This window comes from Macaca nemestrina, chromosome 16 (genome assembly GCF_043159975.1).
Source record: "Macaca nemestrina isolate mMacNem1 chromosome 16, mMacNem.hap1, whole genome shotgun sequence".
Lineage (NCBI taxonomy): Eukaryota > Metazoa > Chordata > Mammalia > Primates > Cercopithecidae > Macaca > Macaca nemestrina.
In genome coordinates this window covers 18608906-18628552 of record NC_092140.1, presented here as the reverse complement: position 1 = coordinate 18628552, position 19647 = coordinate 18608906, and the positions used below count along the sequence as shown (strand labels likewise).

General features: G+C 44.3%; 1 protein-coding gene across 6 annotated transcripts in view; it reads right to left on the bottom strand.

Annotated features, from left to right (window-relative positions):
- The window catches only part of LOC105477329 (ATP binding cassette subfamily C member 4 (PEL blood group)), a 291482-nt gene that overhangs the window by 48876 nt on the left and 222959 nt on the right, over window positions 1–19647 (bottom strand). For all 6 annotated transcript variants that reach the window (XM_011733804.3, XM_011733811.3, XM_011733832.3 and 3 more), the window contains 5 exons: window positions 16915–17065; window positions 9083–9202; window positions 7851–7961; window positions 6828–6928; window positions 5287–5478 (listed from right to left, as the gene is read on the bottom strand). In XM_011733804.3, coding sequence (XP_011732106.2) covers window positions 5287–5478; window positions 6828–6928; window positions 7851–7961; window positions 9083–9202; window positions 16915–17065 — 675 coding nt within the window. The remainder of the gene's footprint in view (window positions 1–5286; window positions 5479–6827; window positions 6929–7850; window positions 7962–9082; window positions 9203–16914; window positions 17066–19647) is intronic.

Here is a 19647-nt window from a genome sequence, read left to right as displayed (position 1 = left end):
CTCTACTAGGCGGTATGTGCTGTGGGCAGGACCTATATTAGAATTAGCTCTGTATTATTTGTATCACCTGTGGTGTCCTGCAAAACACAGAAGTCCCCCAGAGAGTTGAGCATTTAACTCAGGCTTGAAACACTTATGGGAAATCTGTTGCCATACTGTTCAGGTATACAGTAAGCTGGGTGTTTTACACCTCTTATCTTGCTTAAGTATACAACTCTAATGGTTAGGCCCTATCACTTGCATTTTGCAAAAGAGAAAAATAGAGACTTAGTAAGATTGATTAAACCATCTGAAATAACTGAGCCCCTAAGTGACGGAATGGGACTGAAACCCAGGTCTGCCTGCCTCTTGCCCATTCTGCTGATGGCCTCCCAATCACTTGGATAGCCTGGCTCTGTATTCCCTTGGTGTAGCTAGAAGGGATACGGCAGGGAGAAGTGTGGTTGTATTTAAAGGCACTGGCCTGCCACACTGGTCCTACTGTCACACATTTAATGCATGCTGTGGACAGGGATGAGTATAAAAAGGTGGCTGGGACAAGAAGATGACTACTTTGAGCCAAGACGGTACCTGTGTTAGGGTGGATTACAGCTGTTGACAGGAAGAACTGGCACCCACAGAAGAGGCTGGGAGAAAAGCCTGCAGCTACGTTGGACATGGGGCAACTGGGAAACAGGCCAGACAGACCCAGTGTACTGTCTGGGGCAGTGAGACTCCTTTTGATCCCATCAGTAGTGAAGGGAACTCAAACACATAGCTGTGCTGAGCTGGTATGAGGACAGAGACTGCTATTCAGGGAAGGCTGTACGGCGGGATGAAAACTGTGATAGAAGACAGAGATGACTGGAAAGGTGCAAATGAATGCATAAATGTGGAATCACAGAATTAAATTGTAATGTAAATTCATAATTTACAGAATATAAAAGTAAAACAAAAACAAAAACAGAAAACAAAAAACCTGTCGGGTGGCACTTGGCCCAGGACTATCCAGTGTCTCATGTTTAGTCTTAAGAGGGGCTGGGGAAATCCATGAGCTCAACTTCAAGTTGTCAAAGGAAGTTTCTTGGAAATCACAGATTATTAGTCATCAAAAATTGTTTAGCGGAGAGTGATGGCTTTACTGCAGGGGCAGGAGTGGGGGTGGTTCTTGTCCCAATGCAATTTTAATCAAAAGGGTGGGGTGGGCCTGAGAGTCTGCATTTCTAACATGTTTCCAGCAGAGGCAGGTGATGCTGATCCCGGCCCCTGAGATGAGCAAGTAGGCAGGGGAAGTGGGACAATCTGGCTGTGAGAGGAGGGGTTTCTCAGCAAACATTAATGTAAAAAAGGAGAGAATATAATAAACTAATATTTTGCACATTATAGCAAGGTCTAGTACACATCTGTAAAAATGTTTTATCCAAGTAATAGCTCTGAGCAAGGGGAAAAAAAAATAACAAACCAAAATCAATCTACCTCTAAAGATGAAAAATGCTTTAAAATGGCCCAGTACTCTCTAAAATGATTAAATCAACCACAAAATCATCTAAATGAAAAATGCATCCAGTGTTTGGAGTGTAACCAGGAAGCTTAGGGTGGTAGATACCTCATTTTAGTGCTTTCTTTTTTACTCGCTATTTCTTCCATGAATTAGAAACCTACTTAGCACCTATTACTTTTGCCTATTTATTATAATGTCCAGGAAATCTGAGCAGATGAAGCAATTGAAAGAGAATGAAGCCCTGTTTCTGCTGTGTGGACACATTCCTACATCCCCGCCGGAAACAATGCCCCTCTCCATCAGCTCCAACAGCAAAGGGACTGCCTGCGATCCTGGGGCCGCACGCAGGTGTGGAGGAGACACACCCTGAACATACACAGGCAAAGTGGAACCAACTCACCATGATGTTGCCTGAATGCCGTCTTTGAATACACAAATGAAGCTAAAGGTGACACTGTGAGTGAACCAGGACACAAATCAAAAGCCAAGTGGGGTTGGGCGCGGTGGCTCACGCCTGTAATCCCAGCACTTTGGGAGGTGGAGGCAGGTGGATTGCTTGAGGTCAGGGGTTCGAGACCAGCCTGACCAACATGGTGAAACCCCATCTCTACTAAAAATTCAAAAATTAGCCAGGTGTGGCAGCGGGCACCTGTAATTGCAGCTATTCGGGAGGCTGAGGCAGGAAAATCGCTTGAACCTGGGAGGCAGAGTGAGCCGAGATTGTGCCGCTGCATTCCAGCCTGGATGACACAGCGAGACTCTGTCTCAAAAGCCAAGTGGTTGCAGCTATAATCCAGTCTTCAAATTCAATTTACCCTCCCACATTTTAGATCTCAGGTAATCCTATGATTTGGGATGGTTTTAAGATGGAACACTATCATTGTGGGGATATAGGTTGTTTTCTAACTTGTACAACAGAGGTTTGTAGATAATTCATATTTTATGGCTTCAAGGGAAATTTACAACGTGGCCAAACTAACAGAATGATATTGATCAAGTAGGACCTAATAAACACATTGTCTGAGAGTACGCAGACATCCCCCTGGCACCATCAGAACAGAATGTGAGAAACCTGCCTTCAGCAAGAGCTACAGCTGCTGCTGCCTGCAGAGTGGTCTCCACCCTCTTCACACTCACAAGGTCGCTGGGTAGATAGTGACGAATCAGCTTTTGCTGCTTCCCTGGGTATTATCTGGGCATGAATCTGTACATTTCTTTTTCATGGCACAAGGGTATCATTCATTCAATTATGACTATAGCCCATTAAATGGGTCTGTGGTAGGAAGCGCTGAGAAGAAAAAGAGCAGTTTTGAAAGTATCTAACACTGACACCCAGAGAATGGGCTGTTGGAGGAGCTGTTGTGTGTGTTTTGTTACTGATTTCTTCATACGTGCCTATCCCTCACTCTCAAAGGCACACACCATGTGCCCTGCAGCATGCCATTTTCTGGGGGCACAGAGATGAACATAAAATGCTCCCTGAATTTAAGAGACTCAGGGTACTGTGAGATGCTGACTCAGAATTATAAATCATGCCATCGTGCTATCTTCTTTAAAAAAAAATTGTGGTAAAATACACAAAAGTACTTTATGTACTTTTAAAATTGTAGTAAAATAACATCAAATTGATTATTATAATCACTTTAAAATGTACAGTTCAATTATATTAAATACATTCATGTTGTTGGGCAACCACCACCATCATCCATTTCTAAAACTCTGTTTATCTTATAAAACTGAAACTCTATACCCATTAAACACTAACGCCTATTCCCCTACCCTGCCACCCACCATCCTACCTTCTGTCTCCATGATTGACTACTCCAGGTACCCACTTGTAAGTGGAATCTTACAGCACCGTCCTTAGGTGTCTGACCTAGTTCACTTAGCATACTGTCCTCAGGGCTCATCCATGTCACAGCATGTGTCAGAATCACCTCCTTTTTAAGTCTGGATAATATTCCATTATGTGTGTGTATCACATTTGGTTTTTCCATTCCTCGGTCAATGGACACTTGGGCTGCTTCCACCTACTGCTCACTGCAAATAATGGTGTTATGAACACAGGTGGACCACAAATGTTATATTAAAGAATCTGGCCAGGCATGGTGGCTCATGCCTGTAATCCTAGGCATGATTTGGGAGGCTAAGGTGGCTGATCACTTTAGCTCAGGAGTTCGAGACCAGCCATGGCCAACATGGCAAAACCCGGTCTCTACTAAAAATACAAAAATGAGTTGGGTGCCATGGTGCACACCTGCAATCCCAGCTACTGAGGAGATTGAGGCAGGAGAATCGCTTGAACCTGGGAGGCGGAGGTCGCAGTGTGCCGGGAATGTGACATTGCACTCCAGCCTGGGTGACAGAGCAAGACTCTGTATCAGAAAAAGAATCTATAAGACGATGTGGAGAACAGAGTTTCAAAGAGGCAGAGATGTCTGAACTGACTGAAAAAGGATGCACACTAGGAGCAAGGCAGACAGGTGCTTGGGGAGAAGGACAGCACCCTGAGGACAAGGGCTGTGTGTCCATATTGGGAGTTGTAAGGAAAGGGGTGGGAAGGGGAAGAGATTCTACTGTCTTGTTTGTTCTGGTTTAGTTCCTTCAAGAGAATGTCCTAGTCCTAGCCAAGGACCCCAGGCCACATGTGAAAGGGACATTGCTGGTAGACTTAGTTGCCTGCAGAATGAGCTCACAAACCTCCACACAGCCTCCCAAGCCCCTCCTTGCTTTCCTTTCACTGACTTTGAGTGAGTCTCTGGTGCCTTTACTGCCTCCAGCTTGGGGGTCTGACTTCTGAGCACTGATGGGGTCATGGGATCTGGGTCTTCCCTGGGGGCTGAGAGCCACACAGGTCCTGTCAGGGTGGGCCTGGGGCTCAGTAAGGTTGCAGCAGCTGCTCACCCAGGCCAGGAGCTGGCCATGTAAGGATCAGATCTGTGATCAAACTGTTTCAGAAAGAAAGAGTTTGCAGTGAGAGGGATGGGGAGGGAAAGCAAAACACAGGTTAAAGGAAGGCAAGAAAGACTAACGAAAGGGCCTGATATGGTTTGGCTGTGTCCCCACCCAAATCTCATCTTAAATTCCCACATGTTGTGGGAGGGACCCAGTGGGAGGTAATTGAATCATGGGGGCAGGTCTTTCCCGTGGTGTTCTCATGATAGTGACTAAGTGTCATGAGATCTGATGGTTTTATAAGGGGAAGTTTCCCTGCACAAACTCTCTCTTTTCTTACTGCCATCCATAGAAGATGTGACTTGCTCCTCCTTGCCTGCCATCATGATTCTGAGGCCTCCCCAACCACGTGGAACTTTAAGTCCATTAAACCTCTCTTTCTTCTGTAAATTGCCTAGTCCCAGGTATACCTTTATCAGCAGCGTGAAAACAGACTAACACAAGACCAAAGGACTGAGGAGGAGAAAGGCTGGAACAGAAGCTGCAGCAATAGAGAGGAAGAGAAGGACTTGAGAAACGCAACAAAGTAAAAATCAACAGAATTAGACATGGGAGTGTTGGTGACACAAAGCCAGAGTTGACTTCCAGGAAAAACCCATGAGTAATTAGGTGTCAAACAGAGTATCCTGGGTCACGTTAAGCTCCAGCCCTGAGGCCCGGGGCCCACCAACCACAATAAAGCAGTTCATAGCATGAAGAAAGAATGTTGGTATCCACATTCCATGGTCAGTTTCCAAGACACGTTAACCTATGTACCACTAATCCCCTTCACACATCCACAAGGAAGACAGCAAGCACACAAAGCACTAAATCTTCTGAAATTGAGAAGAGGCAAGATGCTTTAAACAAACCTTTTCTCGTGATTTAATGAGCGCTGTCAGATGCTTCAGTACCAGAGGCCCATCTAGACTGTACATGAAGTTCACATTGTCAAAGATGATCACTCCTTCATGGGGCCAGGTCGGTGGCGGGCGTTTCTGACATTCCCAAGGTGCTTCTTTTTCAAGGTCTGTGTATTCAATCACTCTTTCTACTGAGATCATCTGAAAGAAATATGACATCCCCAGGGGTTAGGAATGGAGGGTGTCATTTATGGATGTTAAGAGACTGTCAATGAAATGTTCTTCTTTCATACATAGTTGGTTAAGGAGAGAAGCCGGAGACAGACGAGGATGTTGATGACTTACAAATTTGGTTCATCATTCTGTAACACCTTCACTTACAACCACTTCCTTCAACATCCGGTTAAAAGAATGAGAGAAATGAATGCTTAGATTTTGTTTATCCACTTTTCACATCTGTATTAAAGGCAAGAAAATTTTGTAAAGGAAAAGAATACTCACAGCCACCAATCAAGAATATTTTGCTGGCTGGGCGCGGTGGTTCACGCCTATAATCTCAGCACTTTGGGAAGCCGAAGTGGGTGGATCACCTAAGGTAAGGAGTTTGAGACCAGCCTGGCCAACATGGTGAAACCCCATTTCTACTAAAAATATAAAAATTAGTCAGCTGTGGTGATGCATGCCTGCAATCCCAGCTACTCGGGAGGCTGAGGCAGGAGAATCACTTGAACCCGGGAGGCAGAGGTTGCAGTGAGCCGAGATCTCACCACTGCAGACCAGCCTGGGCGAGAAGAGCAAAACTCTGCCCCCTTACCCCAACCCCCATTAAATAATCTTTTGCTATAGAAGGATCACCTGATATAGATCGGTTAAATTGGATGATCATGAAACCTCACTGCAATAATTACTCAACTTTTGCTCTACGGGAAGAATGAAAAGATTTTTAAGCTCATTGCTTTTCTCCCTTTAGGGGAAGGTGCAAATATTTAAAACATTGATTAAAGCCTCCTATACCACCATAAACTAATACCCTTTGACTAACACCTTCCAAGAGGTGGCTTTCTGTGCCACGAAGGCACACCAGCAAACCTCAGGCCTTCCTTCCTTCTGTTCATCACATAAGAGAGTAAACACTGGAATTGGGAGAGGAGGAGACCCATTAATTAAATATAAACAACCTCAAAATCCTGAAATCTTCTTTTACCAGGAATGAGGAATTACCCATTAAGAAACAAAAATAAACAGGCTTCTAAGAAATTAGCTTATATCCTCTCTAGAATTTCTGAACCTCCCTCCTACAGAGACATTTATTACATCTGAAAAAGCTTGTGATAAATATAAAACCTGCTGACATAGCAACCATAAGACTCAGAAAAAGATGTATATATTTTATTTTACATTAACTTAAAACAGATGGAGGATGGATCTTTAAAAAATCTGTTAGCAAAGATGTAAAAATTACAGTTTTAGTATTTCACATTAGAATGGCTTTTATACCTTTTAATGGCAAGGAGACTTGAAAAAGCAAAGAACGTGAAGATAAATATTACCATATTCTCAACTTCGGCACTTTGTCGAACACACCACTGAAACATCCCCATGAGTGTGAGGGCGTAGGACAGCGCCAAGCCCACCTGCCCGGCATCCAGAGCTACATAAGGAGGAAGAAGGGAATAAAGTCAGTCTCACTTCACACCTAGGCCTGGCTCCTTCTGCCACTTAGCAAGAGGAACCCTTCATGATGTCAAAACAATTATCATATAATGACATTTATAGCTATACTTTTATCATTTGTTGCTTGAGATCAAGAGACAATGGGGAAAACAACACTGTATATTCAGAAAAATTATTAGATGATTTTATGAATTCCAACAGGATCGACATACATTTAATTAACCGCATTATATATGCAAGAAACAATGTCATTATTCAGACATTCATTATTATGGTTTCAAAGCCCATTACATTATTCCACTTTCTACGTGCAATGCAACCACAGCTGGAAACCACTAAAAACAAAGCAATAGGTTGTAAGTGCCAACGCTTTTGAGACTAAAATACTACTCTCCTTGTTCCATTAATAAGTATTGTAATGCACCGTTGTTACTGGGGTGGTGAACTCATGCCATGCTTGTCTGGCACCCATGTGGCAGTGAAGATAATACTCTTTCCTGCTGAGAATTTTTCTCAACCTCATGCGCCAGGCAACTACAAACAACAGATACAAGCAGTTGGAAAGCTAACACCATAAGCTGGACAAAATGCTTCAGAATAAATTGGTTCTCTCTTCGCAACTACCAGATGCTAACAGGAACGTTCAGAATCTCAACTGCGCATACCTCAACCCATGCAAAGAAAGATAAAAGAAACCCCTCAAGACCCAAATGACTCCTTAAACGAGTCACACTGCTGAATCCTATCCAACCTGACACACCGTAAATGATTTAAATACACTTCATTAGGACCAAACAGTATGTAGTATTAGACGAGGTGGCAAGAGTGTAATTTAATAACTGTAAACACAGCTATAAATTGTAATCATACCATATATAGTTATTCACATCTGTACTTACTTTTTGCCAGAATCAGGGACCCAAAGGCAACGACGATGACAAACATGGCACAGATGGCATCCAGACGGACGGCGAACCAGCGGGATGTTGTCAAAAACAAGAACCAAGCCTCTGAATTTGAGAACGGTAACAAGCATGATGAATAAGTAGAACTGTATTAACTGCATTGGATGCGAGAGTGTGTTTTGCTCAGCTGAGCTACAGAAGATGTTTACATGGAGTTGGGCAGCAAAGTTGCACACCCAAGGAACCTGTAGATTCCAGAAAGCTAAGTGATAAAGGCACTATACGATACACATACACAGTGGTATATGATGGCTTTGAGTGAAGATGCATGCAAATATGAAACCCAGGAATATGATCCTAATAAAGAACTGAGAAAAACAGTCTCATAAGGACATCTCTTGCAGTGCTGAGAGGTACTTATGTGAAGTGCATCTCACGTGAAGTCCACCCACGCACATGATTGACTGTTTCAGTTCTCCAATAGCAGAGTGTAGTCCCAATTTACTTCTCCCACCTTCCATACTTACCAGAAGGCCCGCGCACACTATTGCTTAGGGACTGTATCAAAATGACCTCACTAACAAGATTTGCATGTGGTTTTTTGTTTGTTGTTTGCTACTTCTTTTTTCCTTTTAGCATGTGGTTTTTAAAGTGCCATTTAATCAGCAAGATAAAATAAAGATTGGAATGATGGATCCAAGTTTTGTAGATTTGGTGGAAATTCTGAAATTTCCAAATCGAAAAAATCTTCGCTGATGCAAGGGTCAGCAAACTACAGCATGTGAGCCAGCACTTATTTTTGTAAATAAAGTTTTATTGAAACACAGTCACAGCCATTTGCTGATGTATTGACGTCTGCTTTTGTGCTACAACAGCAAAGGTGGTTAATTGCAACAAAGACAATAATGGCACACAATGCCTAAAACATTTACTAGGTGGCCTTTTGCAGAAGACATTTGCTGACAGAGCCACAGGCCATGCATGGTGAGAGAAGGACCCTGCAAGCCAGTCAGGAGGCACAAAGAAGAAACTGGCAGCAGCGATTCCAAGAGAAGTCCCAGCCCAGAAGAAGGGGATGGGCAGCGGGGGAGAGGAAGATGCGCAAAAAAGCAGGATGTGGGGCTGGGCCCTGAGGTGCCAGCCAACAAGCTCATCGGACCAGGGAAGTTAAGACAGAAAAAGCAGCAGATCCTGTCCTTTGAAACCATTTCCAGAAATGGACAGACCTGAATGTAAATCCTGGTGTGCATCAAACAGTTCCTGACACCTCTCTTCTGCTTTGTATGCCCGGATGGTCCAGAGGCCCTGGAGAGAAGATGATAAGTGGGAAAACACTGGGCTCCGAGCTGGGGAAACAGAGACAGAGAACACCGCTCAGTGAGGCTGGATGCAGGGAAACCAGAGGCCTCCCCAGCTCCACGGTCACGCATCTACCAAACAGCACATGCAGGCTTCCTTGGAGGCTTCATGTTTCAAAGAGAAATAAATGCTCCCAGTAGCCTGAGGGGGCCCTGCCACTCTAATCTCAAGCTCCTGCTCAAACCACACCTCATATAAGGGGCCTGGAAATAAATGTTTTATCTTTGACCACATTCAAATCTAGTTCTAATTCTTTCCTTCCTAACTCAGTCTTGCTGGTCCTTCTCCTCTCTGTACTCTTCCCTGACATCTCTTTGGGCAGAAATTATATTTCACTAATTTTTGAGCCAGTAGGATTTTTAAAAACAATTCTCTGTTACAAGTACTCACCATATTGAATTACAATTAGCCATCTATGTGTCTCTCCCCACCTTAAATTGTTAATTTCTCAAGGGTCAGCTATAACCATTGCATCCTGGTAACTGAACGGTACCTGGCACAGGACAGGCACTCAGTAAGTAAGCTGAACAGACAGACAGTCACGTCCCTGCATCCTGGGGAATCTTCTGTGCCCACTCATGCTGGAAGAGTCCTTTATGAACTCCATGGACCTGGGTGCTGCAATGCCCTTGTGCCGTGCCCAAGGAACCTGCCCAGCCAAGATCTCTCTGAATGGTCTTAACACTGGCTCCAGGAACCTGATGGATGTTTTTATGACTGCTGAAAACTTGTCCTGATGTCTGGAGGTCTCCATGGCATATGCCATTGCCTTTTTCAGAATCTGACTGTGGTCTCAGTGGGTTCATGGCCTCTACAGAATTTTAAAAGGTGAATTCTCTTTTGTGTGACTTCTTTTTTCTTTGGGAGCTGGATGTCCCGTGAGGTTCACTGACCAGCTGCTCTACCTTGGGCCATTGTGTTTGTGTGGTGTTATTTATTTATTTATTTATTTATTATTATTTTTTGAGATGGAGTTTTGTACTTTTACCCAGGCTAGAGTGCAGTGGTGTGATCTCGGTTCACTGCAACCTCCGCACCCACTCCCCGCCCTGCACTGGGTTTAAGAGATTCTCCTGCCTCAGCCTCCCGAGTAGCTGGGATTGTAAGCACCCACCACCACTTGCAACTATTTTTTGTATTTTTAGTAGAGATGGGGTTTTTCCATCTTGGCCAAGCTGGTCTCGAACTCCTGACCTCAGATGATCTGCCAGCCTTGGCCTTCCAAAGTGCTAGTTTTTTGTTTTTTTTTTGTTTTTTTTTTTGAGACAGGATTTCACTCTGTCATCCAGGCTGGGTGTAGTGGTGTGATCACAGCTCATGGCCACCTCAAATTCCTAGGCTCAAGAGATCCTCCCACCTCAGGCTCCCAAGTAGCTGGGATGAGAGGTGCACACCACCATGCCCAGATAATTTTTGAGTTTTTCATAGAGATGAGGGTCTTCCTCTTGCCTTGGCTTCCCAAAGTGCTGGGATTACAGGCAGGTGTGAGCCACCATTTCCAGCAGGCCATTGTGCTTCAAGCACACAGTTTGATGACTACCAGGACATACCTCCCTCCTGCATGGCAGGGGACATGCAGGCTAGCTACTTTTGGGCAGGGATGAATTCCTGAGAGTTTCAATTGTCCACCATGAATGAGGCCATACTGGGGCAGGTGCATGTTGGGGACAAGTGACCTGGCACCATGTCTTTAACATTCTTTACTGGGATAAACAATTTATGCTTTATAATTAGCAAACACTGACTTTGTTACCTGTGAAGCTCCCAGAGAAGACCCTATTAGTAAAACATGGAGTGTCTGGGAGAATTCTTTTTTTTTTTTTTTTTTAGACAGGGCCTCATTCTGTCGCCCAGGCTAGAGTGCAGTGGTGTGATCTTGGCTCACTGCAGCTGCAACCTCCCAGGCTCAAGTGATCCTCTCACCTCAGCCTCCTGAGTAGCTGGGACTACAGGTGTGCCACCACACTCAGTTAATTTTTGTATTTTTTGTAGACATTGGGTTTTGTCATGTTGCTCAGGCTGGTCTCGAACTCCTGGGCTCGAGCAATGAGGCTGCCTCAGCCACCCAAAGTGCTAGGATTACACATGTGAGCCACTGCGCCTGCCCAATCTATCTTACAGGTGGTGGTTACATATGTTTTATAAAATGATGAGGGGGTAGAGTGGGAGTAAGGGGTGGAGGGAATGGAAAATTTAAGAGAAAAACTCTAACTCATTTTCTGGGTCGGACTCTTAGTCCAGCATCCTCCAGCACCCACATGCCCATCTGTGCTACAGCTGACTCAATACTGGTGTGCCCACTGTACACACAGGCACTGCACATTTGGAGGTGCTGGGGTACCAGTGTGTCAAGACATGGGGGTTCCACATACATCAGAGTCGAGTCCACAGTTCTGGAAGTGAAGAAGGAGCAGGCTGCCAGGTATGAGACACTGGGGTTCTGAGAAAGTGGGAAGCCCTGGGTCGGGGAAGGCAGATGGAGCTGCAGGTTACTGACTGTCCACCCATCCTCGGGGCTCTTTCCTGGCTGATACATCTGACTGGGGGCACTGTCTTTTAGGGGCCCTCTCCTGTGATAGTGCTTTAACAAACCAGACCTTCCCTGAGCATATATTCCCCACCAGAATGTGATCTGGCACTTCCCTTATATCTAATTCAGGCAGAGAGCCTCCCGCGAGTCCACAGGGTTCTCTCTATTCTCTATCTCTGGCATCCACAATATCCTCACTCTTCAACACGCACAGTAACCTTTTACTTGTTTTGTGTCAGCTTCGTATAACCTGTAAGTTTGCACTGGGAAGGTGGCAGGTGATATGACCATAAGAGGACTGAGCTGGTGCTTCTGTAAGAGAGGCTGGATGTTCTACACAGGTCTTTTCTGCACACCCCAGATGTTCCAGCCTGCACCCTGGGACTTAGTCAATCTGGAAACAGGGTGATATTGGAAATAAGAGAATTCCAAGCTCCATTTCTCTACAAAGAGTTTGGCTTCCAGTATTCAGAGAAATCACTAGAACCATGCTCTTACTTCCAGAGCAAGGGCGTGTTGTGACTGAACACGTCCATCATATAGAGAATGCCACTGAGAAGGAAGGAGATGTGGCAGTCAGGGGGACAGAGTTCTGGAATGAAATCCTTCAACATGGCTATTGTCATTTGCTTTCCTTATCAGGAGATCCAAGCTGCCACTGTTTTATCTCCAACTGGGTTTCAGGGCAGGGTCAGCTTGAGAAATTAGGTGCCATCCCAGTTTTGAACACCTGGGAATATCATGAAGATCAAGCTACACACTTTAATTCACACCAAGTTACCAAGGTACAGCAGAAATCTGCAACCTTTGAAAAGATAGTCCTTTCTCTTTCACACCCCACTTAGGGCTGAGAGGGCTGCCAGGGAGGGTGAGCTGGGAGGTCTGCAAAGACAACTAACTAGCACCGAGGGAGAGCACATGCCAAGCCTCAGCTCTAATGCACTAGTCAGCAGTTTCCGGCTGACACAACCTGCCATTTCACAAGATCAACAGCTGTGTTTTCCACAACGCAGAGAACTCTTTAGGTGGCACTCTACAGAGATTTTCTGTCTTCTCTGAAAAAGAACATGAAAAGGAATTGCATGCAAAGATCTGGTCTACCAGTCTTGCTGCAGGGTACTGATGCTGTGTGGGACCTTTGAGGGTTATTATGGTTTTAATTCTCAAGGCTATAGTGCCTCTGGTAGTTCCTGTATGTTCAAGGTTTCCAAGCAGTCTCAGGCAACCCTCAGAAGAACCCAACAGGGAAAGTATTATATCCTTGACAGAGGGAAAAACAGACTTGAGGCATCAACAACACTGCCCAACGCTGGGTGCAGTGGCTTATGCCTGTAATCCCAGCACTTTGGGAGGCCATGGCGGGTGGATCATCTGAGGTCAGGAGTTTGAGACCAGGCTGACCAATATGGTGAAACCAAGTCTCTACTAAAAATACAAAAATTAGCCAGGTGTGGTGGCATGTGCCTGTAGTCCTAGCAAATCAGGTGGCTGAGACAGGAAAATTGCTTGAATTCGGGAGGTGGCAGTTGCAGTGAGCCAAGATCATAGCCACTGCACTCCAGCCTGGGCGAAAGAGCGAGACTACATCTCAAAAAAGCAAAAACAAGAAAACAACAACAACAAAAACACTGCCCAAGGTTAAGAAAGCCATGCAAGTGGTAGACTTGGGCATTGGACTCATATCTGTTTTATTTCCAAGGCTGTGCTTTTAATCTGAGCCACAGTATCTCAGAGACAGAATAATCAGAGTCAAAGATTCTCATGCACCCTGAGGGCATTTTTCTCCAGACTTTGTAGCCCACATTTTAAAAATCCCCAAATCTTACTTAGCTAATATCCAACAGCCTTCCCTATTCCTGTGCCGCTTATTAACCACCTTGCATTGAACAAAGTCCCTGGGAATCTAGGATGAACAAACTCAAGGATCTTACAGTCTAAAAACATGGGACACATGAGTTCACGCTCATGGCAGACGTTGCTAGCGGATCACAATATCTTTACCAACAGAAATTTGATATGGCTTCACATTTCAGGCATTGCCAAATGAGTGGAGGTGGCTGGAGAAATGCAACCAAATGCCATTCCGGTTTTTATGCATTCCTCTATGACTGACTGTTGATATGGTCACTTTTGCAAAAATAAAATGATCAACTGCAGATTTTTTTTTTTTTTTTTTAGTTTCATTCTCGTTACCCAGGCTGGAGTGTGTGCAATGGTGTGATCTTGGCTCACCTGAACCTCTGCTTCCCGGGTTCAAGTGATTCTCCTGCCTCAGCCTCCTGAGTAGCTGGGATTACAGGCATGTGTTACCATGCCTGGCTAATTTTGTATTTTTAATAGAGACGGGCTTTCTCCATGTTGGTCAGGCTGGTCTCGAACTCTTGACCTCAGGTGATCCGCCTGCCTCAGCCTTCCAAAGTGCCAGGATTACAAGCGTGAGCCACCATGCCTGGCCCAGATTTGTTTTTTTTTTTTGTTTTTTTTTTTGAGACAGAGTCTCGCTCTGTCGCCCAGGCTGGAGTGCAGTGGCCGGATCTCAGCTCACTGCAAGCTCCGCCTCCCGGGTTTACACCATTCTCCTGCCTCAGCCTCCCGAGTAGCTGGGACTACAGGCGTCCGCCACCTTGCCCGGCTAGTTTTTTTTGTATTTTTTTAGTAGAGACGGGGTTTCACTGTGTTAGCCAGGATGGTCTCGATCTCCTGACCTCGTGATCCGCCCGTCTCGGCCTCCCAAAGTGCTGGGATTACAGGCTTGAGCCACCACGCCCGGCCTGGCCCAGATTTGTTATTAAGATTCCTTAAATGCCAGCTATGGCTCCAGAGGCAGTGAGGCAGTCTGACTGAGGCTTTGGAAATCCTTGAGGGCACAAGGATGAAGCTGGGTTATGCCTCCCTGCCATGGCAATCAGGCATCCTGCTTTCAGCTGGTCACTCCAGCAGTGGTCTCAAAAAACAGGATCCACTGCTGCTGAGAAGAAACAGTGTTATTGTGATTTATGGCAGAGACCTACCACCCTGGATGGATAACAATAAACAGTTCCAACCAACCAGCCCCCACAGTTGGTGATCTGAGGGCATGGAGAAAGAAACATGCATATTTAACTCATCATTACAGCCAAGCGGGGCACAGGAACACCCAAATATGCCTCAGGGGCCATGATAAAGTTGTCAGAATCTCCACATGAAAATGTTTTCAAGCTTTAGGGTACATGCTGTAATTCAAGAGAGAAAATCCTACACTACTTCCCAAAAAGCCTTCCTAAGTCCCCTTTTCTGCACATCCACATGGATCGGATGTGGCTCTTGACACAGACAGAAGTCTACATCAAGATGTTTCTTCTGGAACAACTGCTTCCTTCAACATACCACAGACTCCCTTAAAACAAGACTCTCGGATAACTTCATTTCATGAGCAGGCCCAAACATAAACATAAAATGCCTGCACAGCCTTGCTGTCCACACACAACACTGGCTAGGGCCGGTTATCTGCACGAGGAAGGTCTCTCAGCAATTATACTCTGCCTTCCCTAGCAAGTCCTATTGGCCGAGTGTTACTCACACGTGGGCTCCACTGCTCGGCCTGCCCACTGAAAACCTTACAAGACTAGACCTCATGGTAGCTTAGCTGATTTTCTTGACGATTGAAAAGTTTTTCTACAACTTTTATGGACTGTCACCCATTCTACTTCATGCAGACACTTAGGATAAATGCCTCTTAAGAGTTCACTGTTGGCCAGGTGCAGTGGTACATGCCTGCAGTTCCAGCACTTTGGGAAGCTGAGGCAGGCAGATCACTTGAGGCCAGGAGTTAAAGACCAGCCTGGCCAACATGGTGGAACCCCATCTCTACTAAAAATAGAAAAATAGTGGGGTGTGGTGGTGCACACCTGTAATCCCAGCTACTTGGGAGGCTGAGACATGAGAAATGCTTGAACCCAGGAGGTGGAGGTTGCAGTGAGCCGAGATTGCGCCATTGCACTCCAGCCTGGGTGACAGCAAGACTCCATCTCAAAAAAAAAAAAAAAAAAAAAAGTTCATTGTTAAAAGAGAAACATATATACGTCACAACAAAAGACTGCTTTGTCCTGATAAGCTTCTATTTCCCACTCAGTAGAAGATACTGAAAATGATGGGACTCAATGTTTCTCTTCTAGGTGTGGCTTCCAGAGAGCTGAGTTGGCATTCATTTGCAGTAACTATCCACAGTGGAGCTTTCCTGATACAAATATCTTCCTTCTTTACTTTTTGGCTATTATCCTTACACCTTTTATTAAAAAGTAGAGCAATTCTACTTTTCTTATGAGTTTGTGTTTTAACAATGATGAAATATGTTAATTTGTGCATGCATAATGAGATGAACTCTGGATTATTTCGCCTCTGCGATTACATGTGGAACAGAGTGATTAATCATAAAATGTCTTCCTCATGATTCCAAAACTAGGAAGTTCAATAGAGCAACAGACTGTATGTTTTCTAAACTGATATCTCTCCTTGTGATCTAAGGGGATTATTTTCAGTGTCCATATATATACAAACAGCCTGAGGGGGAAAATCCTCAAACAGTGACATTAGAACAAGCACCGCTGGTAACAAATGGACAACTGAAAATAACAATGCTTATCTTTTCAAAACGTTTAAAACTGCAACTTACTAGCCATTTTGTAAGTTTGCAAATGTTATAAATTTACCAAATACATTGCTTCTGACACCTCTTTTCCTTTCTCCATCCTTCTCATTTCCTTGTCATTCTAGCATCTTCAGGAAAAGAAAAACACCCTAATTATATTCCTTCTATATTAGTTCCACCATGATCAAATGTTTTATTTCTAAGAAAAAGGTTTCATTAAATGCCAGCTTTGTGTAAGGCAGTATGTCATAAACAAGACATGAAGGGTCCCTGTCTTCATGGTGCTGACATTCCTGTAGAATATTATTCCCCATGTGTCCTTCACTCCTTCCTTGTTCCAAATTGCGAAGTTGCACATTGCATGCTATCAATTCCATATGCTCCAAGGGACACAATAATTCATGATGGCCAATATGTTCGATTACCTAACGTTAGAGAAATTCTGGAAGACAGAGTCTGCCGAATTTCAGGGGCGCTCCGTAATTACGGCATAAACGGAAGCTAGCTAGCATGTCTATACCAACTCGAGTTTCCATACTCACTTGTAGATTCCAGGCGCTTCACATCTCTTGATGTTTCCAAAAAATATCGCCGAAGAAAAATGAAAACGATTCCAAGGGGAACCAAGGGTATTGCGATCCAAGGAATCACAGCCACAGCCACAGAGACCACACCAACCACTTGTAGCAATGTCTGAAACAGCAGAAATAGATGCAGGTTTTCCTTATCGTGTCTTCTTTTCAAAAATGCTTTCATGAGTTGTTGTTAGGATTATACTCCTTTCCCCAAAAGACTTACTGTAGTACCAGGGACTGCTTTTCCATTCAAAGGAATAACAAAAGTATAGGTGGTCCTGATGATATCCATTACACACCTGCCATGTGCCAAACACTATGATATGAACTTATCCCTTAGTTGTTTTTTTTTTTTCTTTTTTTTGAGATGGAGTCTTGCTCTGTCACCCAGGTTGGAGTGCAGTGGTGCCATCCCCTCTCACTGCAGCCTCCCGCTCCCATGTTCAAGTGATTCTCCTGCCTCAGTTTCCTGAGTAGCTGGGACTACAGGTGCCTGCCACCACGCCCGACTAATTTTTGTATTTTTAGTAGAGATGGGGGTTTCACCATATTGGTCAGGCTGGTCTCGAACTCCTGATCTCAAGTGATTTGCCCACCTCCACCTCCACCTCCCAAAGTGCTGGGATTACAAGCGTGAGCCACCACACCAGGCCCCCATTAGTTCTTTTGATACACTCACCAGCCCCACGAGTCAGGCATTATTACTTTCCCTATTTAACGGATAAGAAAACTGAGATTCAGAGTAGAATTTGAATCCCAAACTACCATGAGTCAGTTGACGTTATCGGGGCAATGAGCAAGCAGGCATCACAGACAAGGAGCCCAGAAGCCTCAGCTATGCACGGGATAAGGAAGTGACTAACTGCAAATTCAGAGCTCAGAAAAAAGGAAGTAATTTAAATCTTCACCTTTGGAAGGGGGGAGTCGTCTCTCTTGGTATCTATCCTTTGCTAATATTTACTGAATGCTGATTGTGTATCTGGCTGTATATTAAATACACATGTATCAACTTGCTGAAATCTCACAATATCGCTATGAAGTAGTATTACTACACCATTTTACAGATGGAGACACTGAGGCACAAGGAGAAAACAGTAACTTGATCAAGAACACACAGCAGCAGTCACAGAGCCGGGGAGCATGCATCGTCAGCCACTACATTTTAGCTTGTCCCCAGCATACGGCTAGCTTTTTATTCATCAAGATACAATCCTTGAATTTGTCTTTAATTTTTCCTCCAAACACACTTATATAAGAAATCAGAGTTCATTAACATGCCCAATAAAGAACAGATAAGAGAAATGTAATAAAATTTTTACATGTTTTAAAAGATCTGAGACTTTTTAAATTACAATATATTGAAATTTGTATTGTCAGAAATTTTTGCCTTCTATTTATCTTATGTTTAGTAGCATTGAGGAAGAGGTTTGATAACAATAAAACAACTTAAAATGTCTAACAGTGCTTTTTTTTTTAGCTTTAACACTTAGATATGCATTAAATTTTCCGCCATTAGGAGAGTATTTCAAATGTCTATTTCAGAGGCACGTGATGATGACAATAGCAAATGACATTTATGAGTTGTTTCTGGATGCAAGGCACTGTGTTAACGGGTCTGTGAATGTTCACTTACCCATCACCTCACCCAGCAAGGTGATGTTATCTTTGGAAATTACCTTGGTCTAAAAGGTGAAATACAAAAACAAAAGCAAGAAGCATAAAAACCCAAGACACTGGATGATGCTCATTTCAGTATTCATCTTTACTAGGAAATGTGATATCATGGCTTTGGGAAATATGAGTGCAACTCAAGTTAGTCCCTACCTACTCTGAAACCACAACGCTTGCTTCTTGAGAAGGATCGAACAGTAAGGGGCATGCAGATTCACATTACACATGCTCTGAGGCCTCCAAAGTTCACTGTCTTACATAAAAGTACATGACTTCAGCAGAAAGTACAGAGTGCTACAGAAATATAAGGAGAGGCCAGGTGTGGTGGCTCACGCCTGTAATCCCAGCACTTTGGGAGGCCAAGGCAGGTGGATCACCTGAGGTCAGGAGTTTGAGACCAGCCTGGTCTCAAAAAAATTAGCCAGGTGTGATGCTGCGCACTCGAGAGGCTGAGGGAGAAGAACCACCTGAACCTGGGAGCCGGAGGTTGCAGTGAGCCGAGATGGCGCCACCACACTCCAGACCGGATGAGAGAGTGAGACTATGTCTCAAAAAACAAAACAAACAAAATCAAAGAAATATAAGGAGGAATACATGTACACTTTGTAGAGGTTTCTAAGGAAGACTTACAATTGATTTTCCCAGGCGGGTTTAACAGACAACCAGAAAGTACAGCATGAATAGTCATTTGCGGGTCACAATCACGGTTTGCTTGCTGCGGGAACACAGGCAATTCTGGTTGTGTCTTCTCAGCACCATCACCTGCATCTCGACCCACTAGCTCAGCATCTGGCCCACTAGGCCACCCACAATTTTCTGTACCTAGCTGACAGCCAAGGTACAATTGCCCTACCCTCCCAAAAACCAAGAAGAGGCAACATGTCATAAGGCTTGCTTATATCCAAATCGTAGTACATATGTATTTCACATCCATTATCTAACTTCACTTTCATATCAAATCTAAATCGGAGGGATTATCATCTCCATTTACATAGGAGGAAACTGAGTCTCAGAGAGATTCAGTAACTT